This window comes from Protopterus annectens, chromosome 1.part1, assembly GCF_019279795.1.
Source record: "Protopterus annectens isolate FY-2018-M chromosome 1.part1, PAN1.0, whole genome shotgun sequence".
Lineage (NCBI taxonomy): Eukaryota > Metazoa > Chordata > Ceratodontiformes > Protopteridae > Protopterus > Protopterus annectens.
The window spans coordinates 1,522,959,677-1,522,985,639 of NC_056726.1; the positions used below are offsets into that span (position 1 = coordinate 1,522,959,677).

The window sequence follows — 25,963 nt, forward strand, 5'->3', positions numbered from 1 at the left end:
TCTCAGTCAAGGAGCCACTAGAATAATGGGCAGTTTGGTCTCAGTCAAGAAACAACCAGAATAATGGGCAGTTTGGTCTCAGTCAAGGAACGATTAGAATAACGGGCAGTTTGGTCTCAGTCAAGGAACGATTAGAATAATGGGCAGTTTGGTCTCAGTCAAGGAACGATTAGAATAATGGGCAGTTTGGTCTCAGTCAAGGAATGATTAGAATAACTGGCAGTTTGGTCTCAGTCAAGGAACAACCAGAATAATGGGCAGTTTGGTCTCAGTCAAGGAACAACCAGAATAATGGGCAGTTTGGTCTCAGTCAAGGAACGATTAGAATAACGGGTAGTTTGGTCTCAGTCAAGGAACGATTAGAATAATGGGCAGTTTGGTCTCAGTCAAGGAACGATTAGAATAACGGGCAGTTTGGTCTCAGTCAAGGAAAGATTAGAATAACGGGCAGTTTGGTCTCAGTCAAGGAACGATTAGAATAATGGGCAGTTTGCCTCAGTCAAGGAACGATTAGAATAACGGGCAGTTTGGTCTCAGTCAAGGAATGATTAGAATAACGGGCAGTTTGGGCTCAGTCAAGGAACGATTAGAATAACGGGCAGTTTGGGCTCAGTCAAGGAACAACCAGAATAATGGGCAGTTTGGTCTCAGTCAAGGAACGATTAGAATAACGGGCAATTTGGTCTCAGTCAAGGAATGATTAGAATAATGGGCAGTTTGGGCTAAGTCAAGGAACAACCAGAATAACGGGCAGTTTCGTCTCAGTCAAGGAATGATTAGAATAACGGGCAGTTTGGTCTCAGTCAAGGAACAACCAGAATAACAGGCAGTTTGGTCTCAGTCAAGGAATGATTAGAATAACGGGCAGTTTGGGCTCAGTCAAGGAATGATTAGAATAATGGGCAGTTTGGTCTCAGTCAAGGAACGATTAGATTAACGGGCAGTTTGGGCTCAGTCAAGGAACAACCAGAATAATGGGCAGTTTGGTCTCAGTCAAGGAACGATTAGAATAACAGGCAGTTTGGTCTCAGTCAAGGAACAATTAGAATAACGGGCAGTTTGGTCTCAGTCGAGGAACGATTAGAATAACAGGCAGTTTGGGCTCAGTCATGGAACAACCAGAATAACGGGCAGTTTGGTCTCAGTCAAGGAACGATTAGAATAACGGGCAGTTTGGTCTCAGTCAAGGAACAACCAGAATAATGGGCAGTTTGGTCTCAGTCAAGGAACAACCAGAATAACGGGCAGTTTGGTCTCAGTCAAGGAACGATTAGAATAATGGGCAGTTTGGTCTTAGTCAAGGAACAACCAGAATAATGGGCAGTTTGGTCTCAGTCAAGGAACGATTAGAATAATGGGCAGTTTGGTCTCAGTCAAGGAATGATTAGAATAATGGGCAGTTTGGTCTCAGTCAAGGAACGATTAGAATAACGGGCAGTTTGGTCTCAGTCAAGGAATGATTAGAATAACGGGCAGTTTGGTCTCAGTCAAGGAACGATTAGATTAACAGGCAGTTTGGTCTCAGTCAAGGAACAACCAGAATAATGGGCAGTTTCGTCTCAGTCAAGAGGAACAACCAGAATAATGGGCAGTTTGGTCTCAGTCAAGGAGCCACTAGAATAATGGGCAGTTTGGTCTCAGTCAAGGAACAACCAGAATAATGGGCAGTTTGGTCTCAGTCAAGGAACGATTAGAATAACGGGTAGTTTGGTCTCAGTCAAGGAATGATTAGAATAATGGGCAGTTTGGTCTCAGTCAAGGAACGATTAGATTAACGGGCAGTTTGGTCTCAGTCAAGGAACGATTAGAATAATGGGCAGTTTGGTCTCAGTCAAGGAACGATTAGAATAACGGGCAGTTTGGTCTCAGTCAAGGAACGATTAGATAACGGGCAGTTTGGTCTCAGTCAAGGAATGATTAGAATAACGGGCAGTTTGGGCTCAGTCAAGGAACGATTAGAATAACGGGCAGTTTGGGCTCAGTCAAGGAACAACCAGAATAATGGGCAGTTTGGTCTCAGTCAAGGAACGATTAGAATAACGGGCAGTTTGGTCTCAGTCAAGGAACGATTAGAATAACAGGCAGTTTGGGCTCAGTCAAGGAACAACCAGAATAACGGGCAGTTTGGTCTCCGTCAAGGAATGATTAGAATAACGGGCAGTTTGGTCTCAGTCAAGGAACAACCAGAATAACAGGCAGTTTGGTCTCAGTCAAGGAATGATTAGAATAACGGGCAGTTTGGTCTCAGTCAAGGAACGATTAGATTAACGGGCAGTTTGGGCTCAGTCAAGGAACAACCAGAATAACGGGCAGTTTGGTCTCAGTCAAGGAACGATTAGAATAATGGGCAGTTTGGTCTCAGTCAAGGAACAATTAGAATAACGGGCAGTTTGGTCTCAGTCGAGGAAAGATTAGAATAACAGGCAGTTTGGGCTCAGTCAAGGAACAACCAGAATAATGGGCAGTTTGGTCTCAGTCAAGGAATGATTAGAACAACAGGCAGTTTGGTCTCAGTCAAGGAACGATTAGAATAACAGGCAGTTTGGTCTCAGTCAAGGAACAACCAGAATAATGGGCAGTTTGCTCTCAGTCAAGGAACCACTAGAATAATGGGCAGTTTGGTCTCAGTCAAGGAACAACCAGAATAATGGGCAGTTTGGTCTCAGTCAAGGAACGATTAGAATAATGGGCAGTTTGGTCTCAGTCAAGGAACGATTAGAATAATGGTCAGTTTGGTCTCAGTCAAGGAACGATTAGAATAACGGGCAGTTTGGTCTCAGTCAAGGAATGATTAGAATAATGGTCAGTTTGGTCTCAGTCAAGGAATGATTAGAATAACGGGCAGTTTGGTCTCAGTCAAGGAACGATTAGAATAACGGGCAGTTTGGTCTCAGTCAAGGAACGATTAGAATAATGGTCAGTTTGGTCTCAGTCAAGGAACGATTAGAATAACGGGCAGTTTGGTCTCAGTCAAGGAACGATTAGAATAATGGTCAGTTTGGTCTCAGTCAAGGAACGATTAGAATAACGGGCAGTTTCGTCTCAGTCAAGGAACGATTAAATAACGGGCAGTTTGGTCTCAGTCAAGGAACGATTAGAATAATGGTCAGTTTGGTCTCAGTCAAGGAATGATTAGAATAATGGGCAGTTTGGTCTCAGTCAAGGAACAACCAGAATAATGGGCAGTTTGGTCTCAGTCAAGGAACGATTAGAATAATGGGCAGTTTGGTCTCAGTCAAGGAACGATTAGAATAATGGTCAGTTTGGTCTCAGTCAAGGAACGATTAGAATAACGGGCAGTTTGGTCTCAGTCAAGGAACGATTAGAATAATGGTCAGTTTGGTCTCAGTCAAGGAACGATTAGAATAACGGGCAGTTTGGTCTCAGTCAAGGAACGATTAGAATAACGGGCAGTTTGGTCTCAGTCAAGGAACGATTAGAATAATGGTCAGTTTGGTCTCAGTCAAGGAACGATTAGAATAACGGGCAGTTTGGTCTCAGTCAAGGAATGATTAGAATAATGGTTAGTTTGGTCTCAGTCAAGGAACGATTAGAATAACGGGCAGTTTCGTCTCAGTCAAGGAACGATTAGAATAAAGGGCAGTTTGGTCTCAGTCAAGGAACGATTAGAATAATGCTCAGTTTGGTCTCAGTCAAGGAACGATTAGAATAATGGGCAGTTTGGTCTCAGTCAAGGAACAACCAGAATAATGGGCAGTTTGGTCTCAGTCAAGGAACGATTAGAATAATGGGCAGTTTGGTCTCAGTCAAGGAATGATTAGAATAATGGGCAGTTTGGGCTCAGTCAAGGAACGATTAGAATAACGGGCAGTTTGGTCTCAGTCAAGGAACGATTAGAATAACGGGCAGTTTGGTCTCAGTCAAGGAACGATTAGAATAACGGGCAGTTTTGTCTCAGTCAAGGAACGATTAGAATAACGGGCAGTTTGGTCTCAGTCAAGGAACGATTAGAATAACGTGCAGTTTGGGCTCAGTCAAGGAACAACCAGAATAACGGGCAGTTTGGTCTCAGTCAAGGAATGATTAGAATAACGGGCAGTTTGGTCTCAGTCAAGGAACGATTAGAATAACGGGCAGTTTTGTCTCAGTCAAGGAACGATTAGAATAACGGGCAGTTTGGTCTCAGTCAAGGAACGATTAGAATAACGTGCAGTTTGGGCTCAGTCAAGGAACAACCAGAATAACGGGCAGTTTGGTCTCAGTCAAGGAATGATTAGAATAACGGGCAGTTTGGTCTCAGTCAAGGAACAACCAGAATAACGGGCAGTTTGGTCTCAGTCAAGGAATGATTAGAATAACGGGCAGTTTGGGCTCAGTCAAGGAACGATTAGAATAATGGGCAGTTTGGTCTCAGTCAAGGAACAACCAGAATAATGGGCAGTTTGGTCTCAGTCAAGGAACGATTAGAATAACGGGCAGTTTGGTCTCAGTCAAGGAACGATTAGAAGAACAGGCAGTTTGGGCTCAGTCAAGGAACGATTAGAATAACGGGCAGTTTGGTCTCAGTCAAGGAACGATTAAAATAACGGGCAGTTTGGGCTCAGTCAAGGAACAACCAGAATAACGGGCAGTTTGGTCTCAGTCAAGGAACGATTAGAATAACGGGCAGTTTGGGCTCAGTCAAGGAACGATTAGAATAATGGGAAGTTTGGTCTTAGTCAAGCAACGATTAGATTAACGGGCAGTTTGGGCTCAGTCAAGGAACAACCAGAATAATGTGCAGTTTGGCCCCAGAATAATAGGAAGATTGGCCTCAAAGTCAGAAATGAAGACATACATTAGTAGAATTTTGCAAAGACAATCAATGGGTCATAGCAAACACTGCTGTTCAACAAAGTAGGAGCTGCATTTGCATATGGATACCACCAGGTGGTCAGTATCAAACCAGACTGACTGTATACTTTGTAGTCAGAGGAAGAAGAGCTCTACATGTATTCAACAAAAACAAAGACGTGGGACTGACTGTCCCAGACTACCAGCTTCTTGTTCAAAAGTTTTGAATTAAATTAAACCAAGCAGAAAAAGCTCCCAGTCCAGTAAGATATAAGTCCAACGATATTGTAAGTGAATATGTACTGGAGGTAAAGAACAAATTTAAGGGCGAATACTTAATGAATGTATCACATGTCAAAACTATGTACAGAAGTTTGTGATATTGTCCAGCAGGTAGTAACAACATATTCTGAACAGAAATTGACTAAGAAGACAGCACTGCTTTCTCTAAAAGCTTTAGCAAGAAGAGAAAGAGATAAGGAGGCAGATTTAAATGATGAGGGCAAATAAATAAAGAGATAAGGAGGCAAATTTAAATGGTGAGGGCAAATAAATAAAGAGATAAGGAGGCAAATTTAAATGGTGAGGGCAAATAATTAAAGAGATAAGGAGGCAGATTTAAATGATGAGGGCAAATAAATGGCTGCAGATAACAGAATGAAAAAGAGAAGAGGTCTGTTCAAGAAGACTGGTGATTATTAATGGAAACTGTCAAGTAAGTGGACATGATACTTGTCCAACTGTATACTTCCTGTAAAGCATCCTCTCTGGGCCAACTGCATACTTCCTGTAAAGCATCCTCCCTGACACAATATGTAGACAACTCTACCGTTATTACCTCTTCTGACAGTTTCTCTAACCTCCTCTCTACTACTCAACAGAGTTTCCTATCTGTAGAAAAATGGCTAACCGACAACCGACTAATTCGAAATCCCAAAAAAACAAAGCTACTACTCTTTTTTCCAAAAACCCTCTCTAACCTCAAAACAACCTTCACCATTTCTTCTCTCAACAAAACAATCATACAACCTGACAGACATACTAAACTTCTTGGTGTTATTATTGATGACTAATTAAACTCTGGTACCCATATTCAGAAATGTATCAAAAAGGCCAATCAAAAACTCGGCCTAGTCTACAGACATACAACATACATAGCCCTTGACTCTAGGCAGAAACTAGTTCAGCTCTCCCTCCTTCCAGGTCTACTTTATGTCTCTCCCATTTTTTCACATCTACAATCTACCCTTTTGGCTAAACTCTGTCAACCATACTATAGTGTTGGGAGATTTGCTAGTAACCAACCCTACAAATCTCATCAATGCCATGCACAAAAACAACTCAAGTGGCCTGACTTCCCTCAGCACCTGCTTCGTTCCCAGCTGCAAATGACTCATACTCTGCACTTAAAACCTCTTTCCTGTCCTGCTCTATCCTCACTAATATCATAATATACCACTCCCAAAACTCTCTGCAGCTCTGACCAGATCCTTCTGGACACCTATAAACCAAACAAAAACATTGGTAAACTTCTTTACAAATATAGTATTTCCCATACATGAAACAAACTCCCCCTTAGCATCCAAATCATTTCTAATACAAATCTCTTTAAATCTGAACTTAAGACTTTTCTCCTAAATACAACTGTCACTGCAATGATCCCACTTAAATCCCACCTCACCACCTTACTACCTGTCACACTTTTAACACCCACCTATTGCAAGTGTCCTATCTCATTTGTATCTCTTTCTCTTTTGGTTGATTAAAAAAATTCTAACTTTTGTACTGGATGGTATGCACATTATTGTAATGTTTTTGTAAACTTCATTCTCTTATGTTCTCATGTAAAGCACAATATTGTAATGTTTCCATAAAACTTCATTGTCAGATGTTTTTTCTTTTTTGTAAGTTTGTAATAACTGGGGCTTTTCTCCTCAGGTCATCACTGGAAATGGGCCAATGGCTCAGATGGACTTAAACGGTTAACAAATGACCAATAAATAAATAAATAAAATAAAGTACAAAGATGGGAGGAGCCTAGTAGATGCATATGCCATTACGAAGAGTTCGCAGAAATATATAGAAGTATGACATATAAGAAGCAACCTAACATCACTGATCCATGCAATAGTGTTTTCTGTGATTTAGAACCAGCCATCCTGGAGATGGAAGTCAGACGGTCCCTGTAAAGGTGAATTGTTTAAAACCCTACAAAATGATGCAATTATACTGTCGCTTGGATTTTACCACCAACTTTGGAAAACACAACAGTCGCCATTGGATTGGAAAAGGCCAATTTATACTCAAATCAAAAATGGCTATGATAAAGACTGTTCAACTTATTGAAAAATGTATTTGTTTCACATGCTAGCAAGGCAATGCTCAAGATCTGGCAAACTAGACTGTAGCAGTTTATGGGCTAACTGCCAGATGTCCAAGCTGGTTTAGTGTGGAAGTTAGCATGAAGCGTAGTAATGAGGCTCCGAGCTGCTAACAAGCACATTCCCGCGGTACGGGAATTGATTCACTCATTTGTCATTTGCCAATTCTATGACCTTTAGCAAGGCGCTTAACCAGGAGCAATTGGGAATCTGGGCCGGCTGAACTCCTCAGTGGTCCCCTAGAACTCTGCAGTGGTCTCCTGGACTGCATCGCTAGTAACTCCTCTGAGAAGGAGCAGAGACACCAGTAAACCAGTCATTAGCATCTGTTGCATAACAGGGAAAGCAAGGGAGTTGCAGGAAAAATATATTTGCTTCATCTGTATTGACTATTCCAAAGTTTTTCACTGTGTGGACCATAACAACCTGTAGCAAGTACTTAAAGAAATTGGAGTATCAGGTTATATTATTTGCATCCTGAGAAATCTGTGTACAAACCAGAAACAGTTCGAACTGCGTATGGAATAAATGATTAGTTCAAGACCGGGGAAGGAGAATGACAAGGCTGTATAATGTCACCCCCCCCGTATTCAATTTATATTATATACTGTCATCCCCCCCTTATTCAATTTATATTATATACTGTCACACCCCTGTATTCAATTTATATTATATACTGTCATCCCCCCATTCAATTTATATTATATACTGTCACACCCCCCTATTCAATTTATATTATATACTGTCACACCCCTGTATTCAATTTATATTATATACTGTCACCCCCCTTATTCAATTTATATTATATACTGTCATCCCCCTATTCAATTTATATTATATACTGTCACACCCCTGTATTCAATTTATATTATATACTGTCACCCCCCTTATTCAATTTATATTATATACTGTCATCCCCCCTATTCAATTTCTATTATATACTGTCACACCCTGTATTCAATTTATATTATATACTGTCACCCCCTTATTCAATTTATATTATATACTGTCATCCCCCCTATTCAATTTATATTATATACTGTCACACCCCTGTATTCAATTTATATTATATACTGTCATCCCCCCCTTATTCAATTTATATTATATACTGTCACCCCCCCGTATTCAATTTATATTATATACTGTCATCCCCCCTTATTCAATTTATATTATATACTGTCACACCCCTGTATTCAATTTATATTATATACTGTCACCCCCATATTCAATTTATATTATATACTGTCACACCCCTGTACTCAATTTATATTACATACTGTCACCCCAGATTCAATTTATATTATATACTGTCACCCCCATATTCAATTTATATTATATACTGTCACACCCCTGTATTCAATTTATATTATATACTGTCACCCCCCGTATTCAATTTATATTATATACTGTCACACCCCTGTATTCAATTTATATTATATACTGTCACCCCAGATTCAATTTATATTACATACTGTCATCCCCCTTATTCAATTTATATTATATACTGTCACACCCCTGTATTCAATTTATATTATATACTGTCACCCCCCTTATTCAATTTATATTATATACTGTCACCCCCACTTATTCAACTTATATTATATACTGTCACCCCCCGTATTCAATTTATATTATATACTGTCATCCCCCCTTATTCAATTTATATTATATACTGTCACACCCCTGTATTCAATTTATATTATATACTGTCACCCCCCGTATTCAATTTATATTATATACTGTCATACCCCTGTATTCAATTTATATTATATACTGTCACCCCCGTATTCAATTTATATTATATACTGTCATCCTTTAAGGCCCCTGAGCCGGCGGTTAACATTACTCAAACCGCTGAATCACTTACAAGTGCCTTCTACCAGCACCTGCAGGGCTGCATGGATCAGGCAATCCCAAGCAAAACAAAGACTCTTTGTACCAAAGGCAAGCGTCCAGTCTGGTGGACCCTAGCCATAAACAAACTCTACAACAAAAGGAGAAAGCTACTACAAGATAGAGCAAAATCCTTAAAAGGTAAGACACCGCTGATCACTATAAGTAAAAAGCTAAGAGCTCTCATAAAATCATCCAAAGCTAATTTTGAGAAAAAAATAGCGAAGGACTCTAAAGACAACCATAAGGCATTCTTTAGCTATGTCAGAAACCTAGGAGGAAACTCCCAGATATGCTCAGAATTAGTTCAAAATGATGTGAAGATTACTGATCCTACAGACATTGCCAACATACTGGCTGACAGGTTCAGTGCAAACTTCTCCCCTCCCCTAAAGGAGAGATATCTATACCAAATGATTGTAGCCCCCCAAACATCTCTAACGCCCAGGTGAGAACTGCTCTCTCCAAGGCAAAGAACACAGCATCCATGGGACCTGATGGTGTCCCCGGCTGTGTGCTCCATGAACTCAACGAGGAATTAAACCCACAGTTAGGACAGCTGTTTAATCTTAGTCTCACCTCCGGATATGTACCCAGGGAGTGGCGCACAGCGACTGTGGTCCCACTCCACAAAGGCGGTGCCTCCACCAACCCTGGAAATTACCGTCCCATTAGCTTGACAAGCCTTATCTGCAAAGCCATGGAGAGGATCATAATGGATCTCATAAATAAAGACATAGGGAACTTGCAGACTTTGGATCCAACCCAGTTTGGCTTTGTCAAAGGCAGATCATGCCTTTTAAACTTGGTTGACTTTTTCGAAACAGTCACCAAGGCCATTGACGAGGGAAAGGCAGTCCATACAGCCTACCTAGACCTGGCGAAGGCTTTTGATACAATACCTCACTCGGGTATCATTGAAAAACTCATCAACTTAAATGTAAACCCATACATTACAAGATGGGTTGCAAACTGGCTGAGTGACAGAACCCACAGGGTCAGAGTTGCTGGCGACATGTCAGACTCAAAGCCTGTCACAAGTGGTGTCCCACAGGGCTCAGTCCTGGGCCCACTCTTCTTTGGCATCTACTTTTCTGAAGTACAAGCAAACACAGGAGGGTTATGGCTGACAAAGTTTGCAGATGACTGCAAACTGGGCGCCGTAAGTTGAAAACACATCCAACACAGATATCCTTCAGAAGGGTCTCACAGAAATGGATAACTGGTGCCAGAGCCATGGCCTAAAGTTAAATGCCAAGAAATGCATAGTCATACCCTTCGGGAAAAATAAGGTTACCCCTAGCTACCATATAGGTGGCAATCCCCTGAACACAGAAGAAGTTATTAGGGACCTGGGAACCCAGGTTGACAGTAGCCTTTCATTCGACACTCATATTGCTAAATTAGTTAGGAAGACCTTCTACATTGCCCACCTTATCATGAAGGGATTCACATCTAGATCAAGGGAAGTCATAGTCTCCCTATACTCATCACTCATCAGACCAATGATCGAGTACAATGCCCCATTCGGAATGTATCTGACCCGACACTTGCAGCAGCTGGAGAGGCCACAAAAGTTCCTCACCAAAAGGATAAAGGGTCTCAAAAATCTGTCTTATGCTGCCCGACTGAAAGAACTCCAGTTATATTCAGTTGCTTAGCGCTTGCTCAGAGGTGACCTATGCCTGACATACAAGGCCATGTCAAACCCAGATTTGATGAACATGCTTCATCTCAAAAAATCTAGATCCCTCAGAGCCACAAGGGCGGAGACTTAAACCTCGACACGGTTATTAATAGGACGTGCTGGAGGGATAGATTCATCACCCAAAGACTCCCTATGCTGTGGAACAAAATCCCGGTTTATGTGAGGCAGAGCACCTCGCTGGCCTTGTTCAAGAGGAATCTTGACCAATGGATGGGAGATCGCAGATACACCCAAGGGGTTACCTCAGTGTCACTGCTCGACAGAGGCACAGCAAAATAATGGGCATAGTTTCTCCAAACTAAAGGGGTGGCGTAAGCCACAAAACTATGGGCTAGGCTTATAAATGCCCTCGGGCAGATAGCCTAGTATGAACCTATGAACCTATGAACCTATCCCCCCCTTATTCAATTTATATTATATACTGTCACACCCCTGTATTCAATTTATATTATATACTGTCACCCCCCTTATTCAATTTATATTATATACTGTCACCCCCCCTTATTCAATTTATATTATATACTGTCACTCCCCGTATTCAATTTATATTATATACTGTCATCCCCCCTTATTCAATTTATATTATATACTGTCACACCCCTGTATTCAATTTATATTATATACTGTCACCCCCCGTATTCAATTTATATTATATACTGTCACACCCCTGTATTCAATTTATATTATATACTGTCACCCCCGTATTCAATTTATATTATATACTGTCACCCCCCTTATTCAATTTATATTATATACTGTCACACCCCTGTATTCAATTTATATTATATACTGTCACCCCCCTTATTCAATTTATATTATATACTGTCACCCCCACTTATTCAATTTATATTATATACTGTCACACCCCTGTATTCAGTTTATATTATATACTGTCACCCCCCTTATTCAATTTATATTATATACTGTCACCCCCACTTATTCAATTTATATTATATACTGTCACCCCCACTTATTCAATTTATATTATATACTGTTACCCCCACTTATTCAATTTATATTGTATACTGTCACCCCCTTATTCAATTTATATTATATACTGTCACCCCCCTTATTCAATTTATATTATATACTGTCACCCCCCTTATTCAATTTATATTATATACTGTCACCCTCCCTTATTCAATTTATATTATATATTGTCACCCCCGTATTCAATTTATATTATATATGGTCACCCCCCTGATTCAAGTTATATTATATACTGTCACCCCCCCTTATTCAATTTATATTATATACTGTCACACCCCTGTATTCAGTTTATATTATATACTGTCACCCCCTTATTCAATTTATATTATATACTGTCACCCCTACTTATTCAATTTATATTATATACTATCACCCCCACTTATTCAATTTATATTATATACTGTCACCCCACTTATTCAATTTATATTATATACTGTTACCCCCACTTATTCAATTTATATTGCATACTGTCACCCCCTTATTCAATTTATATTATATACTGTCACCCCCCTTATTCAATTTATATTATATATTGTCACCCCCGTATTCAATTTATATTATATATTGTCACCCCCGTATTCAATTTATATTATATACGGTCACCCCCCTGATTCAAGTTATATTATATACTGTCACCCCCCCTTATTCAATTTATATTATATACTGTCACCCCACTTATTCAATTTATATTATATACTGTCACCCTCTTATTCAATTTATATTATATACTGTCACCCCCCTTATTCAATTTATATTATATACTGTCACCCCCCTTATTCAATTTATATTATATACTGTCACCCCACTTATTCAATTTATATTATATGCTATCACCCCCTTATTCAATTTATATTATATACTGTCACCCCCCCTTATTCAGTTTATATTATATACTGTCACCCCCCCTTATTCAATTTATATTATATACTGACACCCCCTGCATTCAATTTGTATTATATACAGTCACCCCCCCTTATTCAATTTATATTATATACTGTCACTCCCTCTTATTCAATTTATATACTTATTCAATTTATATTACATACTGTCACCCCCTCTTATTCAATTTATATTATATACTGCCCCCCCTGCTTATTTAATTTATATACTGGAATCAGAAGTGTTGGAGAAATCTTAATAACCTGATATATGCAGATAATGTCACACATTGGACTGATAGTAAGTAATCGTCACAAATTGGACTGATAGTAAGTAATCGTCACACATTGGACTGATAGTAAGTAATCGTCACACATTGGACTGATAGTAAGTAATCATCACACATTGGACTGATAGTAATTAATCGTCACACATTGGACTGATAGTAAGTAATAGGAGGGTCTGTTGTTAAAGGTGAAAGTAGAAAGCAGAAAAGCTGTCTTGCTGCTTACTATCAGAAAAATAAAAATGGTGTCATCTGTCTCTATCAGTTCTTTGCAAATAAATGGAGAAAAGTGGAAGCAGTAGCAGATTTTATTTTCTTGAACATAAAGATCTCTAAAGATGGTGATTGCAGTAATGAAATTTAAGGATGCTGTCTTCTTGGAAGGAAAACTATATGAAATCTGAAAAGACATCCCATTGTCAAAGTAATGGTTTTACCAAAACTAATACATGGGTGTAAGAGTTGTTCTATAGGATCATAAGCTCATAAAAGTTCCAAGTCAAGTAAATCAAGACACCATTTGCACCTTGGTAATGCCCACTGTCAAGAAGTATCTCACACTTCTAGAAAGGAAAGACATGTCAGCCCAGAGATGAGATTGCAGATACCTATCCAATCATCTAGGTTCTTCTTGAAAGATGTGATTGTATCATTCTTTTTAACATGTAAAGGCAGTTTGTTCCAGAGATGGGATGATTGTTGCTAGGTTATAAATCTCTCTCTCAAACGATTTATTAATGCATTGGTGGAGGTTTAGATCCTTAGTTTGAGTATTTGTGTAGCTAATGCTCTAATGGGGGTACATAAGATCCTGTAAATAGATTCTGTAATGACATGGAATACAATACATAAACTTCTTTGTAGGAGTGTAAGTGCAGAAGTATAAAGAAAGAGCTTCAAGGGTGTCATGGTGGTTAAAGCTTTGTAGATGAATAACCATTTTAGTTAGGAGCCTTTTGGGCCTTTCTAACTGCAAGTACATCTGGCTAGGTACATTCTATTCTGTAATTGGTTTCACTTGGGCCAAGTATGGAGAGAGAAAAAACTCTTTGTTTGGCCTGGATGAGATAGATGGCTTTAGAAATCAGTTGGGCTAGATAAAAGGATTAATGGACTACTGTTACTATATGTTAGTTAAAGGAGATGGCATTGCCAACCCATGAGCCAAGATACCTCAGTACGTGTCTTTCTGGAGTTGGGTACAGGTTATACTATCAGCTGCAGACAATGAGTGTTTACCAAATGCGACAGTACTGCCCTTTTTTCATTCAGTTTATGCCTTAATTTTGTAAGCCATTGGTTTATAAGGATTACTTCTTGCTGTAACAATTTTACGTCTGGAGGGAAATCAAAAATAACACATGACATACAGTCATTGTCAAATGCAGTTAGCCATGTGACTGGGTTTATGATATGGAGGTCAGAAAAGTCTGCAGCAAAAAGGAGGAGTCCAAGCACTGAACTTCTGAATGTCCTGATAATTATTTTCTTATGTTCTGCAGCAGAACCTGCCACCTTAATTATATGAGTTGAAGCTAACTATGTAAGCATCTGCCAGGAAATTCTACAAAGCATGTGTTGGGGTGTAGAGTCAAATGCCTTGGCTTGATCTAGATATGCTTATGGATATTGACCAAATGACCCCTTTCAAGTACCTTTGTAAACTTTTCAAAGACATTTACTACATTAAGTAGACATGACCTATCCTTGATAAAACCAAACTGTTGTGGGGACAGTTGCTTAAAGTTTTGAATATTGCAGTGTATGAAGTAACACATTCTATGATCTTGCAAATTTTACTAGTTAAGCTGATGGGTCTATTATTTCTAGATTCAGGGGTAAGGCCTCCTTTTGTAAAAAAGGATTGTAACAGTTCTTTTCCATACCTCTGGGTTATACCTTGTGGCCAGGTGTAGCAGAGGTTCAGTCCTGGCCTGTCTGGTGCTATTTATTAGGCATCCAGGTAAATTTCTATGCCCATGGAAAATGCATTTTTAGTCAGTCAGGATCTGCTCCATGATGACTGTATGCAGTTCGTGGGAACAGGAATGTTGCAGAATTTCAGTGACTGTTCATGGGGTAAAGGTAACGCTAAATCTGTCTGTAAGTAAATTAACTATATATCTTTAGGGTCATCATGAGCAAAGCCATGTATGATTAATCTGAAAAATGATGGGTATTATTTCTCAATTATCTTTTGTAATAAAAGAAGAGTTTATATTTACAATTTAGAGGTTTGACTTTTCTGATGGTCATTTTTAACTCTTTGTTGACTGTTTTGCATTAGCTTTTTATCTAAGCCGTCCAGATGGTCAACATCCACCACACTCCATGGATCTTACTTGAATGTAAGATCCTAAGTACTCACACATGTGCTAATTAAAAATCTCAGCGCATGAAAAACAACTCCAGAAAAAAAAACAGTCTTAAAGATTTTTTTTTTTTTGCAGAGAGGCAGGCCCCCTGCACTCCCCTGCAATCCCCACACCCTGATATGTATAGATACTGTTCCTGAGATCCACAGTCTCCGAGAAAAGGCATTCCACTACCGTGGGAATTGTGGGAGCCCACACACTGTCAACCATCTGTGTAGTCAATTAAATTCTGTCATCTAAACAGATGTCGGCCAAATAGGAATTTCATTAAAATCAGTTTCCATATAGATAAAAACAAGCCAACAGATAAGTAAACATACTGGACTAAATGGGAAAATAGGCACTTAATGTCTACTAATGAAAAGTTGCTTTCTGTTCTTATTAAACATGTCCACAGCTTACTTGTTTAACTGTAAGAAATCTAATTGATTATTTTTTTCTTTTAGTGCATTGAAGGACAGAAGGGAGCAAAAGGTGATCATGGAGCTGCAGTAAGTTATGATTTCTTCGAATAATCTATTTCATGATGTCATCCACTGTATATTTTTGATTGCTTGTTTAGCCCTAATGAGTCTGTTACTTTCCATTCTAAAGAATATGGAGCCTTATGGCCAACAGAAAAGGAAAGCATCCTTATCACCTTCTGTTATTCCTCAGTCCCGTGGGTCTTGTGGGCATCCTTATCACCTTCTGTTATACCTCAGTCCCATGGGCCGTGTGGGTAGGGGTTTGTGACCATCTATCCATGTTCAGACTAAATCTGTGTCATTTCTACTGCCTCCACATTGTTACCATGATACCCCTTAGGTGACTAGAAGCAGAAAGCTTCAGCCTTCTGCCTCATCAGGAGAATTGATGACGAAAGGTCACAACAAATAAATATCTTATTTTCCTTATCTTGTCTGGTGCAGCCTTCCTATCTCCTCTTCTTCAGTATATATAACACGAGACAGCATGTACCTGCATTGTGCATGCTTCCATGCATGGATGCAGGATGTCTGAAGCAGCATGTACCTGTATTGCACATGCTTCCATGCATGGATGCAGGATGTCTGAAGCAGCATGTACCTGCATTGTGCATGCTTCCATGCATGGATGCAGGATGTCTGAAGCAGCATGTACCTGCATCATGCATGCTTCTATGCATAGATGCAGGATGTCTGAAGCAGCATGTAGTTGCATTGTGCATGCTTCCATGCATGGATGCCGGATGTCTGAACCAGCATGTACCTGCATCGTGCATGCTTCCATGCATGGATGCAGGATGTCTGAAGCAGCATGTACCTGTATTGTGCATGCTTCCATGAATGGATGCAGGATGTTTGAAGCAGCATGTACCTGCATTGTGCATGGATGCAGGAAGTCTGAACCAGCATGTACCTCCATTGTGCATGCTTCCATGCATGGATGCAGGATGACTGAACCAGCATGTACCTGCATTGTGCATGCTTCCATGAATGGATGCAGGATGTCTTCTGCATTACTGACTCTCACCATGTCAGTCACTCGTTTATGTGGTACAGTTTTCTAAGGGGACAGGACCATACTCTACTCTTTTCTGCTGTCCTTTCTGTGAGTTATAGAGCTGTTCCTTGGCTGCTTGGTCACATCTTTCATAGCTAGCCTTCTCACACATTTTCCTTATACTTTGCTTTTCCCTTCCTATAAGATAATCCCTTTACTATTCCAGTTATGTGAGGTAAAGAGATGTCGCTAAGATGTTTGGTGTTTTTTCCCTTTCCTGTTTGCTAATTTGTGCTGTTTTCTGCATCCTTCCATTCCTATGTGTTGGACAGCTGTCTGCAGGGTGCTTGATGTTTCTTCTCTTGGCAGTCCGCTGCTATATACTGATTTTTTTATCCTTCCTTCCCCTGGTTGAGAGATGCCCCATGAGTGTTAGGCGCTTTATTCCTCCACTACCCCACTGACATGTGTTGGTTTCTGTACTTCTGTGTTACACAGATGTAGGGTGAGGAACTATCTCTTACAAGTTGGGTTTTTTTCTCCATGGTCAGCCTTCTGATATGCTTTCACCTCAGTACCCATCCTTTCCTTTTGGGAGGTTGGAGAGCTGTCCCTTTCCCTTGCTAGTTCATTGGTATGTTTTAGTCTCTGTACACTTCCTTTTCTTTTGGGTGGGGGTGGACAGCTGTCCCTAGCCTCTTTGGTATTTTCCTATCTAGGGAGTTCTCTGGCACCAGCTGGTCTCTGTACATGCTCCTCTCATGTTGGAAGGACTGGCTGTCCCTCATCTGCTGCCATTTTCTTCCTGGTTAACTGTCTGGCAAAAAGTTTTATTCCAGTAACACACAACACTGATGTCACTGGCAGGTGCACTGCAAACATTGTCACTGACAGGTGTACTGTGAACATTGTCACTGGCAGGTGCACTGCGAACATTGTCACTGGCAGGTGTACTGTGAACATTGTCACTGGCAGGTGCACTGCGAACATTGTCACTGGCAGGTGTACTGTGAACATTGTCACTGGCAGGTGCACTGCAAACATTGTCACTGACAGGTGTACTGTGAACATTGTCACTGGCAGGTGTACTGCGAACATTGTCACTGGCAGGTGCACTGTGAACATTGTCACTGACAGGTGTACTGCGAACATTGTCACTGACAGGTGTACTGCGAACATTGTCACTGGCAGGTGCACTGTGAACATTGTCACTGACAGGTGTACTGCGAACATTGTCACTGACAGGTGTACTGTGAACATTGTCACTGGCAGGTGCACTGCGAACATTGTCACTGGCAGGTGTACTGTGAACATTGTCACTGGCGGGTGCACTGCAAACATTGTCACTGGCAGGTGCACTGTGAACATTGTCACTGACAGGTGCACTGCGAACATTGTCACTGACAGGTGCACTGCGAACATTGTCACTGGTGGGTGCACTGCAAACATTGTCACTGGCAGGTGCACTGTGAACATTGTCACTGACAGGTGAACTGCGAACATTGTCACTGGCGGGTGCACTGTGAACATTGTCACTGGCAGGTGTACTGTGAACATTGTCACTGACAGGTGCACTGCGAACATTGTCACTGGCAGGTGCACTGTGAACATTGTCACTGGCAGGTGCACTGCGAACATTGTCATTGGCAGGTGCACTGTGAACATTGTCACTGACAGGAGCATTGCCAGAAAATGTTACTATACTGACAGAATATTAAGTCACAAACATTGCTGCTGACCATACAGACAGGCAAAATTGGCATTGTCTTCATTAACTGTAATGTTTGGTACTAATTCGTGATGCTACTTAAGGTTATATAACTTAAGGTTATATGTTCGAGGAAGGGGGGTGAGGTAGCTCTACTCTATAAATCTGAGTTGGATGTCACCATAGATGTAATACAACCTCCTCAGATTAATAACTCTGAGATTCTTGCCACCAAATTGCAACTTAATAAAAATAAATGTATTAATATCATCTGTATGTACATTCCCCCAGGTAACAATATATCTACATTTGAAGATATCCTGCACTGGTTATCATGTCACTACCCCCAAGAAACCCTACTACTTGGAGACTTTAACATAGACTGGGGCACCTGTTCCTTACAATCCCCAACCACCCATATTAACCTGCATGCATTTACACAAATCATATCCACCCCTACCAGGATAGGTAAACCCAACCAAAAAGAAAGTATACTTGACTGGGTACTCATAAACAGTCACCCCCAACTGTACACCTCTGTTACCCTCCTTAATGGCCTAAGCGATCACCTTCTCACATATGTAATTAAGCACAAAACCATTAATTCCCAACAACCCTTACTCAGAAAGGTTAGAAACAATAAAAACTTTGACCCTGCCAAATTCCAACAAGAACTAAACTCATGTAATTGGTCTATTCTAAAACACCTCCCCTTAGAGGAAGCAGTAGCATACTTTAACAACAAATTCCTTGAGATCCTTGATTTGCATGCACCTGTTCGTTCAAAGAGAACCAAGGCAAAAACTGCACCATGGCTTTCTATAGAGTCTAAACTCAAAATTACCCTTAGAAACAAAGCATGGGCTTTATGGCGTTCTTCTAAAGACCCTCAAGATCACATTAAATACAGGCAATCCAGGAATGAAACCAAAAAATCAATTTTACAAGACAAAAAAACAATACTACTGTAATTTACAGACAGTAAATCAAAATAACCCTCAGAAGTTTTGGGCAGGTTTAAATAATCTACTACATCCTGGACAAACTTCAACCCCAATCCCTGCTGCTACTATTGATAAAACCCCTGAAGATGTTTCTGATAGTTTTAACCAATTCTTTACTGAGACAATTCAAGCCCTAGCTAGCCAACTGCCTCCTAGCTCCCCTGGTCCTGAAAGTAGCACCCTTGCGTTCAGCTTCCAACCAGTCACCACTTCACTTATCCGTACCTTGATCAAAAAAATTAAAACCCACTACACTTTCTGCTGATCAACTCCCTGCTGAGTACCTACAAAAATCAGCTGATGCTATTGCTTACCCCGTCTCAATACTAATCAATCGAACCATAGTAGAAGCTAAAATTCCCACCATGTGGAAAATATCCTATGTAATCCCACTTCACAAAGGAGGCAGCTCTACTGAATTCTCCAATTATAGGCCAATAGCTATACTCTCTCCACTTGCAAAGATTATGGAAAAATGTATTCATAGACAACTCATGCACCACCTAATCCAAAATCATCTTATGGAAGACACTCAGCATGGCTTCCGTCCTCATCACAGCACTACTTCAGCCCTCCTAGCCTTTACTAACACCATAAACCATAATCGCAACAATAATTATATATCCTCAGCCCTCTTTTTCGATCTTTCCAAGGCATTCGATATGGTTGATCACCAACTTTTAATCCACACCCTGCAAACATTCTGTCTAGATACTGGAGCCCTCCAATGGTTTCAATCCTACCTGAATGGTCGACAGCAGGCTGTCCTCTGGCAGAACAAACTCTCTAACCTTCTACATAACACCCTCGGAGTACCACAAGGCTCTATACTAGGGCCCTTTCTGTTCTCCATCTTCATTAACGACCTTTATACTGTCATCCCAAAAGTCAGCTGTATCCAATATGCTGATGACTCTGCTCAGCCACATCTCCAGTATAATTATGGTCAGCTACTCAGACCACCTTTAATACAATAGAAAACTGGCTTTCTGAACATCGTCTGATTCTAAATCCCAAAAAAACTAAAATGCTGTTATTTTCACCAACACGTAGGTCTACCGCTTTCACCTTTACCATAAAATCAAATGATGGCACAATAATTTCCCCTGACCCATCTACAAAACTATTAGGTGTCATCATAGACAATAATCTCAAATTTGACCTACATGTTAACCAAACTATCAAAACTATCAATAAAAAACTAGGGTCACTTTACAGAATAAAAGCCTTCCTAACCCCTTCAGCTAAAATTGCCATAGCTCTCTCTCACCTTCTTTCAATCCTTCTATATGCATCCCCTCTACTCTTGAATTTGAACAAGACTGTCCTTAACAAACTCTCAATTTGCTACAACCACATTGCCAGGTTTGCCACTGGGCTGCCTTTTAGGACACATCATTGCATCAATCTAAATCAGCCTGAACTACCTAGCCTAATCCAGAATAACCAACTGATTATGGCCCATAAAATCCTCTATAATCCGGACAATACTCCTGCACTTAAAAATATTATCACCCCTTATAACAATCGTAGACCGCTTCGATCCTCTAACAAACTATTAATTCAGACTAGCAAAATTAATAACACAGCCGGTGATTTTCTCTTTGCAAACTCTGTAAGTAGATCCTGGAACTCTCTTCCAGCTGATATTACCTTACTTTCCACCTTAGGTCAATTTAAAACGAGACTCTAACAACATTTGTCACTTAACTGGCTATGTCAATGTATCAAGCCTGGCTAACTCGAATGTGTAAAAATCTGTTAACCAGTTTACTATGTAATTTAATTTAATCCTGACTTGTGCTCCTGTGGAACTTGTTTAACTTGCTTACTTATGTAATCTCTGTAAATAGTCTGTTTGTAATATGTAATGCTGGTAATATGTAATGCTGTATCTGCTTACCCTTGGAGCTTTTCTCCTCGGGCCTCCGCTGAAAATGGACATGCATCCAGTCGGACTATCCCGGTCAACAAATGTAAAATAAATAAAATAAAAATAAATAAAATATTTTGTTTTATAACACAACATTGATATTTTCTGTTGCTTATACGTCATATTCCAGAATCTGGCTGTTTAGTTGATTTCTTAATAGAGGTATTTCTGGTTATGGTAATGAGTGTTTAATCTGTAATAAACCAATGTCATTGCTGGAAAACTGAGCATTCACGTTGAAGTAATGCAATTTCTATCCTCTAGGATAAGTTTTGGTGATGCTGAAAATGAATGCTGTATTAGATAAACCTTAATCTGGCATCTAGCTACAAATGTACACTTGACAGGAAGCATGCATCCAGCAGGTAGCACAGATAGTCACATGACAGGAAGCAATTATACAGCAACTAACCCAGCCAGAACTGATACACACACATATCCACCAGCTGAGTATCACACAACAGGACCTGTGCATGCAGCACACAGTTCAAAGTATCATATGTCAGGAAATGCTTATACAGACGATATCTGAGGGGGGGGGGTCACATGACTGGAAACACCATCCACAGACTAGCTGCAAGTGTCACTGTTAATCTGTCTTAGTTTACGTAATATACCAGTTAAGGTTAGATGCATAACAAAATGAGTCACACAAGTAAGGACACAGGCTGTTCTTTCTATCTGCTGCTGGAAAATCAGGACAACTTCCCAATGAGTTGGATTTTAGTATATGATATAAAGAGAAAAGTGAGAGGATGGAAGATAAGACAGATGGTGTTAAGTATGTTCAACGGGTCACCTTTTCTTGCACTGCCAAGCGCAATTTTAACAATTAATGTCTCATTGATAAATGGATTTATGACAACAAAGTTAGTTGTATTAGTCTAGAGGGGGCAAGGAATGAAACCCATTTCACGAGGATGATATGGAGGGCGTTCCTCTCATCTTTCAAAATGTTGATGAGAGGCCATTCACCTACAGTAGCTCATTGAGTTTGTTCGGTGAGAGACAACTTGACAAGCTGATACATAATGAGGTAAAGCTACTCTAGACTGACTGAGGGGGGTCTATATTATTTCCTCAAGAGGCATTTGATCGACCCTAAAACCGCAAACTTTCAAAATATCAAACCTCCACATAAGAGATTTCTTTCCCTTGGAAAGAAATCGCTTGCCCTACAAACTCCAACAAATAACCACAAACACTACAAAGTGGAGGGCTTTGCCCACCACATCCTCCAACATGGGGGGCTGTGCCCCCCACACCCCCCTAACTAAATATACCAACTCTGAGATCACACTACAGCGAGGAAAATAGCAAACTGATGAGGATGTGGCTGTTCGATGTTTTCAAATTTCATGGTTTCAACCCAAATGAGGATAGGAGAGTTGAGAGAGAAGTATTACTGTTCTTGTGCTGGCAGGTTAAAGGCGAAGAGGTCTTTTTGTGCAGGTAGCACTATGCATTAATGGTCAGAGATAGAGTAATACACTTGATAAAATTGTACATATAATTTAGAAGATGAAGTAATGTATACGAAGGCCTTGTTATGTTGGTATTGAGTTTCCAAATGGCTGCATATAGTGTATGCCAAAACCTGAATTATGATGTAGTACATAACATTTTATGGCAAACATTGTGAGTGGTGTGTGTAACCAGGGCTCTGTTGTGTGTAATTACTCCATAAGTACAGTACTCCTGTGCATACTGTAGTAATGTGTAAGTACTCATGTACTCAAGAGCATACTACAATAAAGTGTATATGTACCTATGTGACTAACACACTGTATATCACGTTACTTTATTTTACATTTATTTTATTTTTATTTTACATTTGTTTATTTTACATCTGTTAACATTTTAAACAATATATGTATAATCATTTTACATTTGTTTACATTTGTCCTGTTGTGTGTATAGTGTATATATGCTATATGTATGTTTGTTAATCACCAGCATGTTGTCCTGATGTGTATATATGCCATATGTATGTATGTTCTACTTCTTTTTACTTTCATGTAATGTATTGTAATGTGGAGCTTTTCTCCTCGGGCCTCCGCTGAAAATGGACCTGTGTCTAGTCGGACTTTCCCAGTAAACAAATGTAAAATAAAACAAAATAAATAAAATCATAAAATCAGTCGGCTGTATAACAGGAGGAAGAAAATCATGGCAAACATTAGGAGGTGCAGCACCCAGCAGGATAAAAGCACTCCGATCAAACTAAACAAACAACTCAGGAGACAAATAAAGTCTACCAAAGCCAAATTTGAAGTAAATTTGGCTTCCCATTCCAAGGACAACCACAAGGAATTCTTTAGCTATGTCTGAAACCTCAAAGGCAATACACAATTTTGTGCAGAGCTCATTGTAAATGGAGCCACCTATACTGAGCCAGAAGATATACCAAACCTACTGACCAGCAAATTCAGCTCCAACTTTACCCCTCTCTCCCCTCTCACCCTCAATCTTCCCTCAGGAAATACCATCAAATATAACTCCCCTGCTATCACTAGGAGACAGTTCCTTAATGCTCTGTCTAAGGCCATGAACACTGTATCAGTGGGCCCAGACAGTATCCCAGGATGCCTTCTAAATATCATGAAACATGACCTGTCGGGGCTTCTAGAATTACTATTTAACTGTAGACTCCAAATAGGCTTCATGCCTCATGAATAGAGAAAGGCAATAGTCATCCCTCTGCACAAAGGTGGGCAATCTACAGACACTGGAAACTACAACCCATAAGCATCACTAGTCTCATATGTAAAGTCATGGAAAGAATTATTATGGAGATGATCAACAGAAATATAGTAAACCTCCAGACACTGGACCCAACCCAATTTGGTTTTGTCAAGGGCAGATCATGCCTACTCAACCTGGTGGACTTCTTTGAAAAGGTCACCAAAGCAATGGATGAGGGCAAAATCATTCACACTGCCTACCTTGACCTGAACAAAGGCATTTAACACAATATCCCACTCAGGCATTGTTGAAAAATTCAAGAGGTTATGTACAAACCCATATGTTACTCAGTAGATAGCCAACTGGCTCATAGACAGTGCCCAAGAATTTATAATTGGGGAGACACCTCTACAAAGAGGCCAGTCAAAAGTGGAGTCCCACATGGATCACTCCTTGGTCCACTCCTTTTGGGCATTTACTTCTCAGAACTCAAGGCCAATGTCAGTGGTCTCTGGCTGACAAAATTTGCAGATGACTGCAAATTAGGAGCAGGCATTGACTCTCACACTGACACAAATGTTCTCCAGGAGGGGCTGACACAGAAAAACAACTGGTGTCAGAGCCATGGAGTAAAACTAAATGCCAAGAAATGCATAATAGTATCCTTTGGGAACTCATCCATTCCTGGTAACTATCATAATGACAACACACCCCTTAGATGTGATGCAGTAGTCAGGGATTTAGGGACACAAATAGATAGCAATCTAGCCTTTGATCATCACGTGTCTAAAGTAATGAGGCAATCATTCTATCTTGCACAATTTATAAACAAAGGTAAGGTGTCTAAGTCAAAGGAAGTCATTGTTCCATTGTTTTTGGGATTCATCAGACCTATCATTGAATACAGTGCCCCCTTTGGTATGTACTTAACCAGGCATATCCAACAATCGGAACGTCCACAGAGGTTCCTCACTAAAAGAATACAGTGAGTAAATAAAATGTCCTATGTGACCGCCTCAAAGCCATAACCCTGTATTCTGTCTCTTACAGGCTTTTGAGAGGAGATCTTTGTCTGACATACAGGGCATTGTCAAATCTCACTCTGATGGACCTCCTGCATATCCACAAAACAAACAGCACCAGAATTACCCATTCTAAAGACTTAAACCTTGCTTGTGATATAAATAAGACCTGCTGGAGAGATAAGTATGTATCCCAGAGACTACCCCATCTATAGAACGGGCTCTCCATCTATGTGAAGCAGAGTTCCTCCCTAACCCAATTCAAGTGCAACTTAGACAACTGGATGGGAAACCAGACATTCATCCCTGGTTTGGCACCTATGTCTCTAATGGGCATAGGTAACCTGTATATGGTTCATCTCCCAGGCCCTTGCTTACACTTATCAAGGGTATCAGAGCATGTCAGACATTTGGGATGCATGGCTAGGCTTAAAAAGGCCCTTGTGTTTGGTAGCCTAGTAAACACCTGTGAACCTATGTATACTCACTGTGCTACTTACAGTTACATCACTGTAGTATGTACACAGGTAATCACTGTGTCACTTATAGATGTATTACTACAGTATGTACACATACTCACTGTGCTACTTACACTTACATCACTGCAGTATGTACACAGGTAATCACTGTTTTACTTATAGATAAATTACTACAGTATGTACACATGTACTCATTGTGCTACTTGCAGTTACATCACTGCAGTATGCACACAGGTAATCACTGTCACTTATAGATGAATTACTACATTATGTGCACATGTACTCACTGTGCTACTTACAGATACATTACTGCAGTATTTACATGGGTAATCACTGTGTCACTTATAGATGAATTACTACAT

The 25,963-nt window shown here is 40.1% G+C and overlaps 1 protein-coding gene across 5 annotated transcripts in view; it reads left to right on the forward strand.

Moving 5' to 3' along the window:
* Positions 1-25,963, forward strand: part of COL16A1 (collagen type XVI alpha 1 chain) — a 3,146,845-nt gene that overhangs the window by 1,455,210 nt on the left and 1,665,672 nt on the right. For all 5 annotated transcript variants that reach the window (XM_044082765.1, XM_044082783.1, XM_044082773.1 and 2 more), the window contains exon 15: positions 15,753-15,797. In XM_044082765.1, coding sequence (XP_043938700.1) covers positions 15,753-15,797 — 45 coding nt within the window. The remainder of the gene's footprint in view (positions 1-15,752; positions 15,798-25,963) is intronic.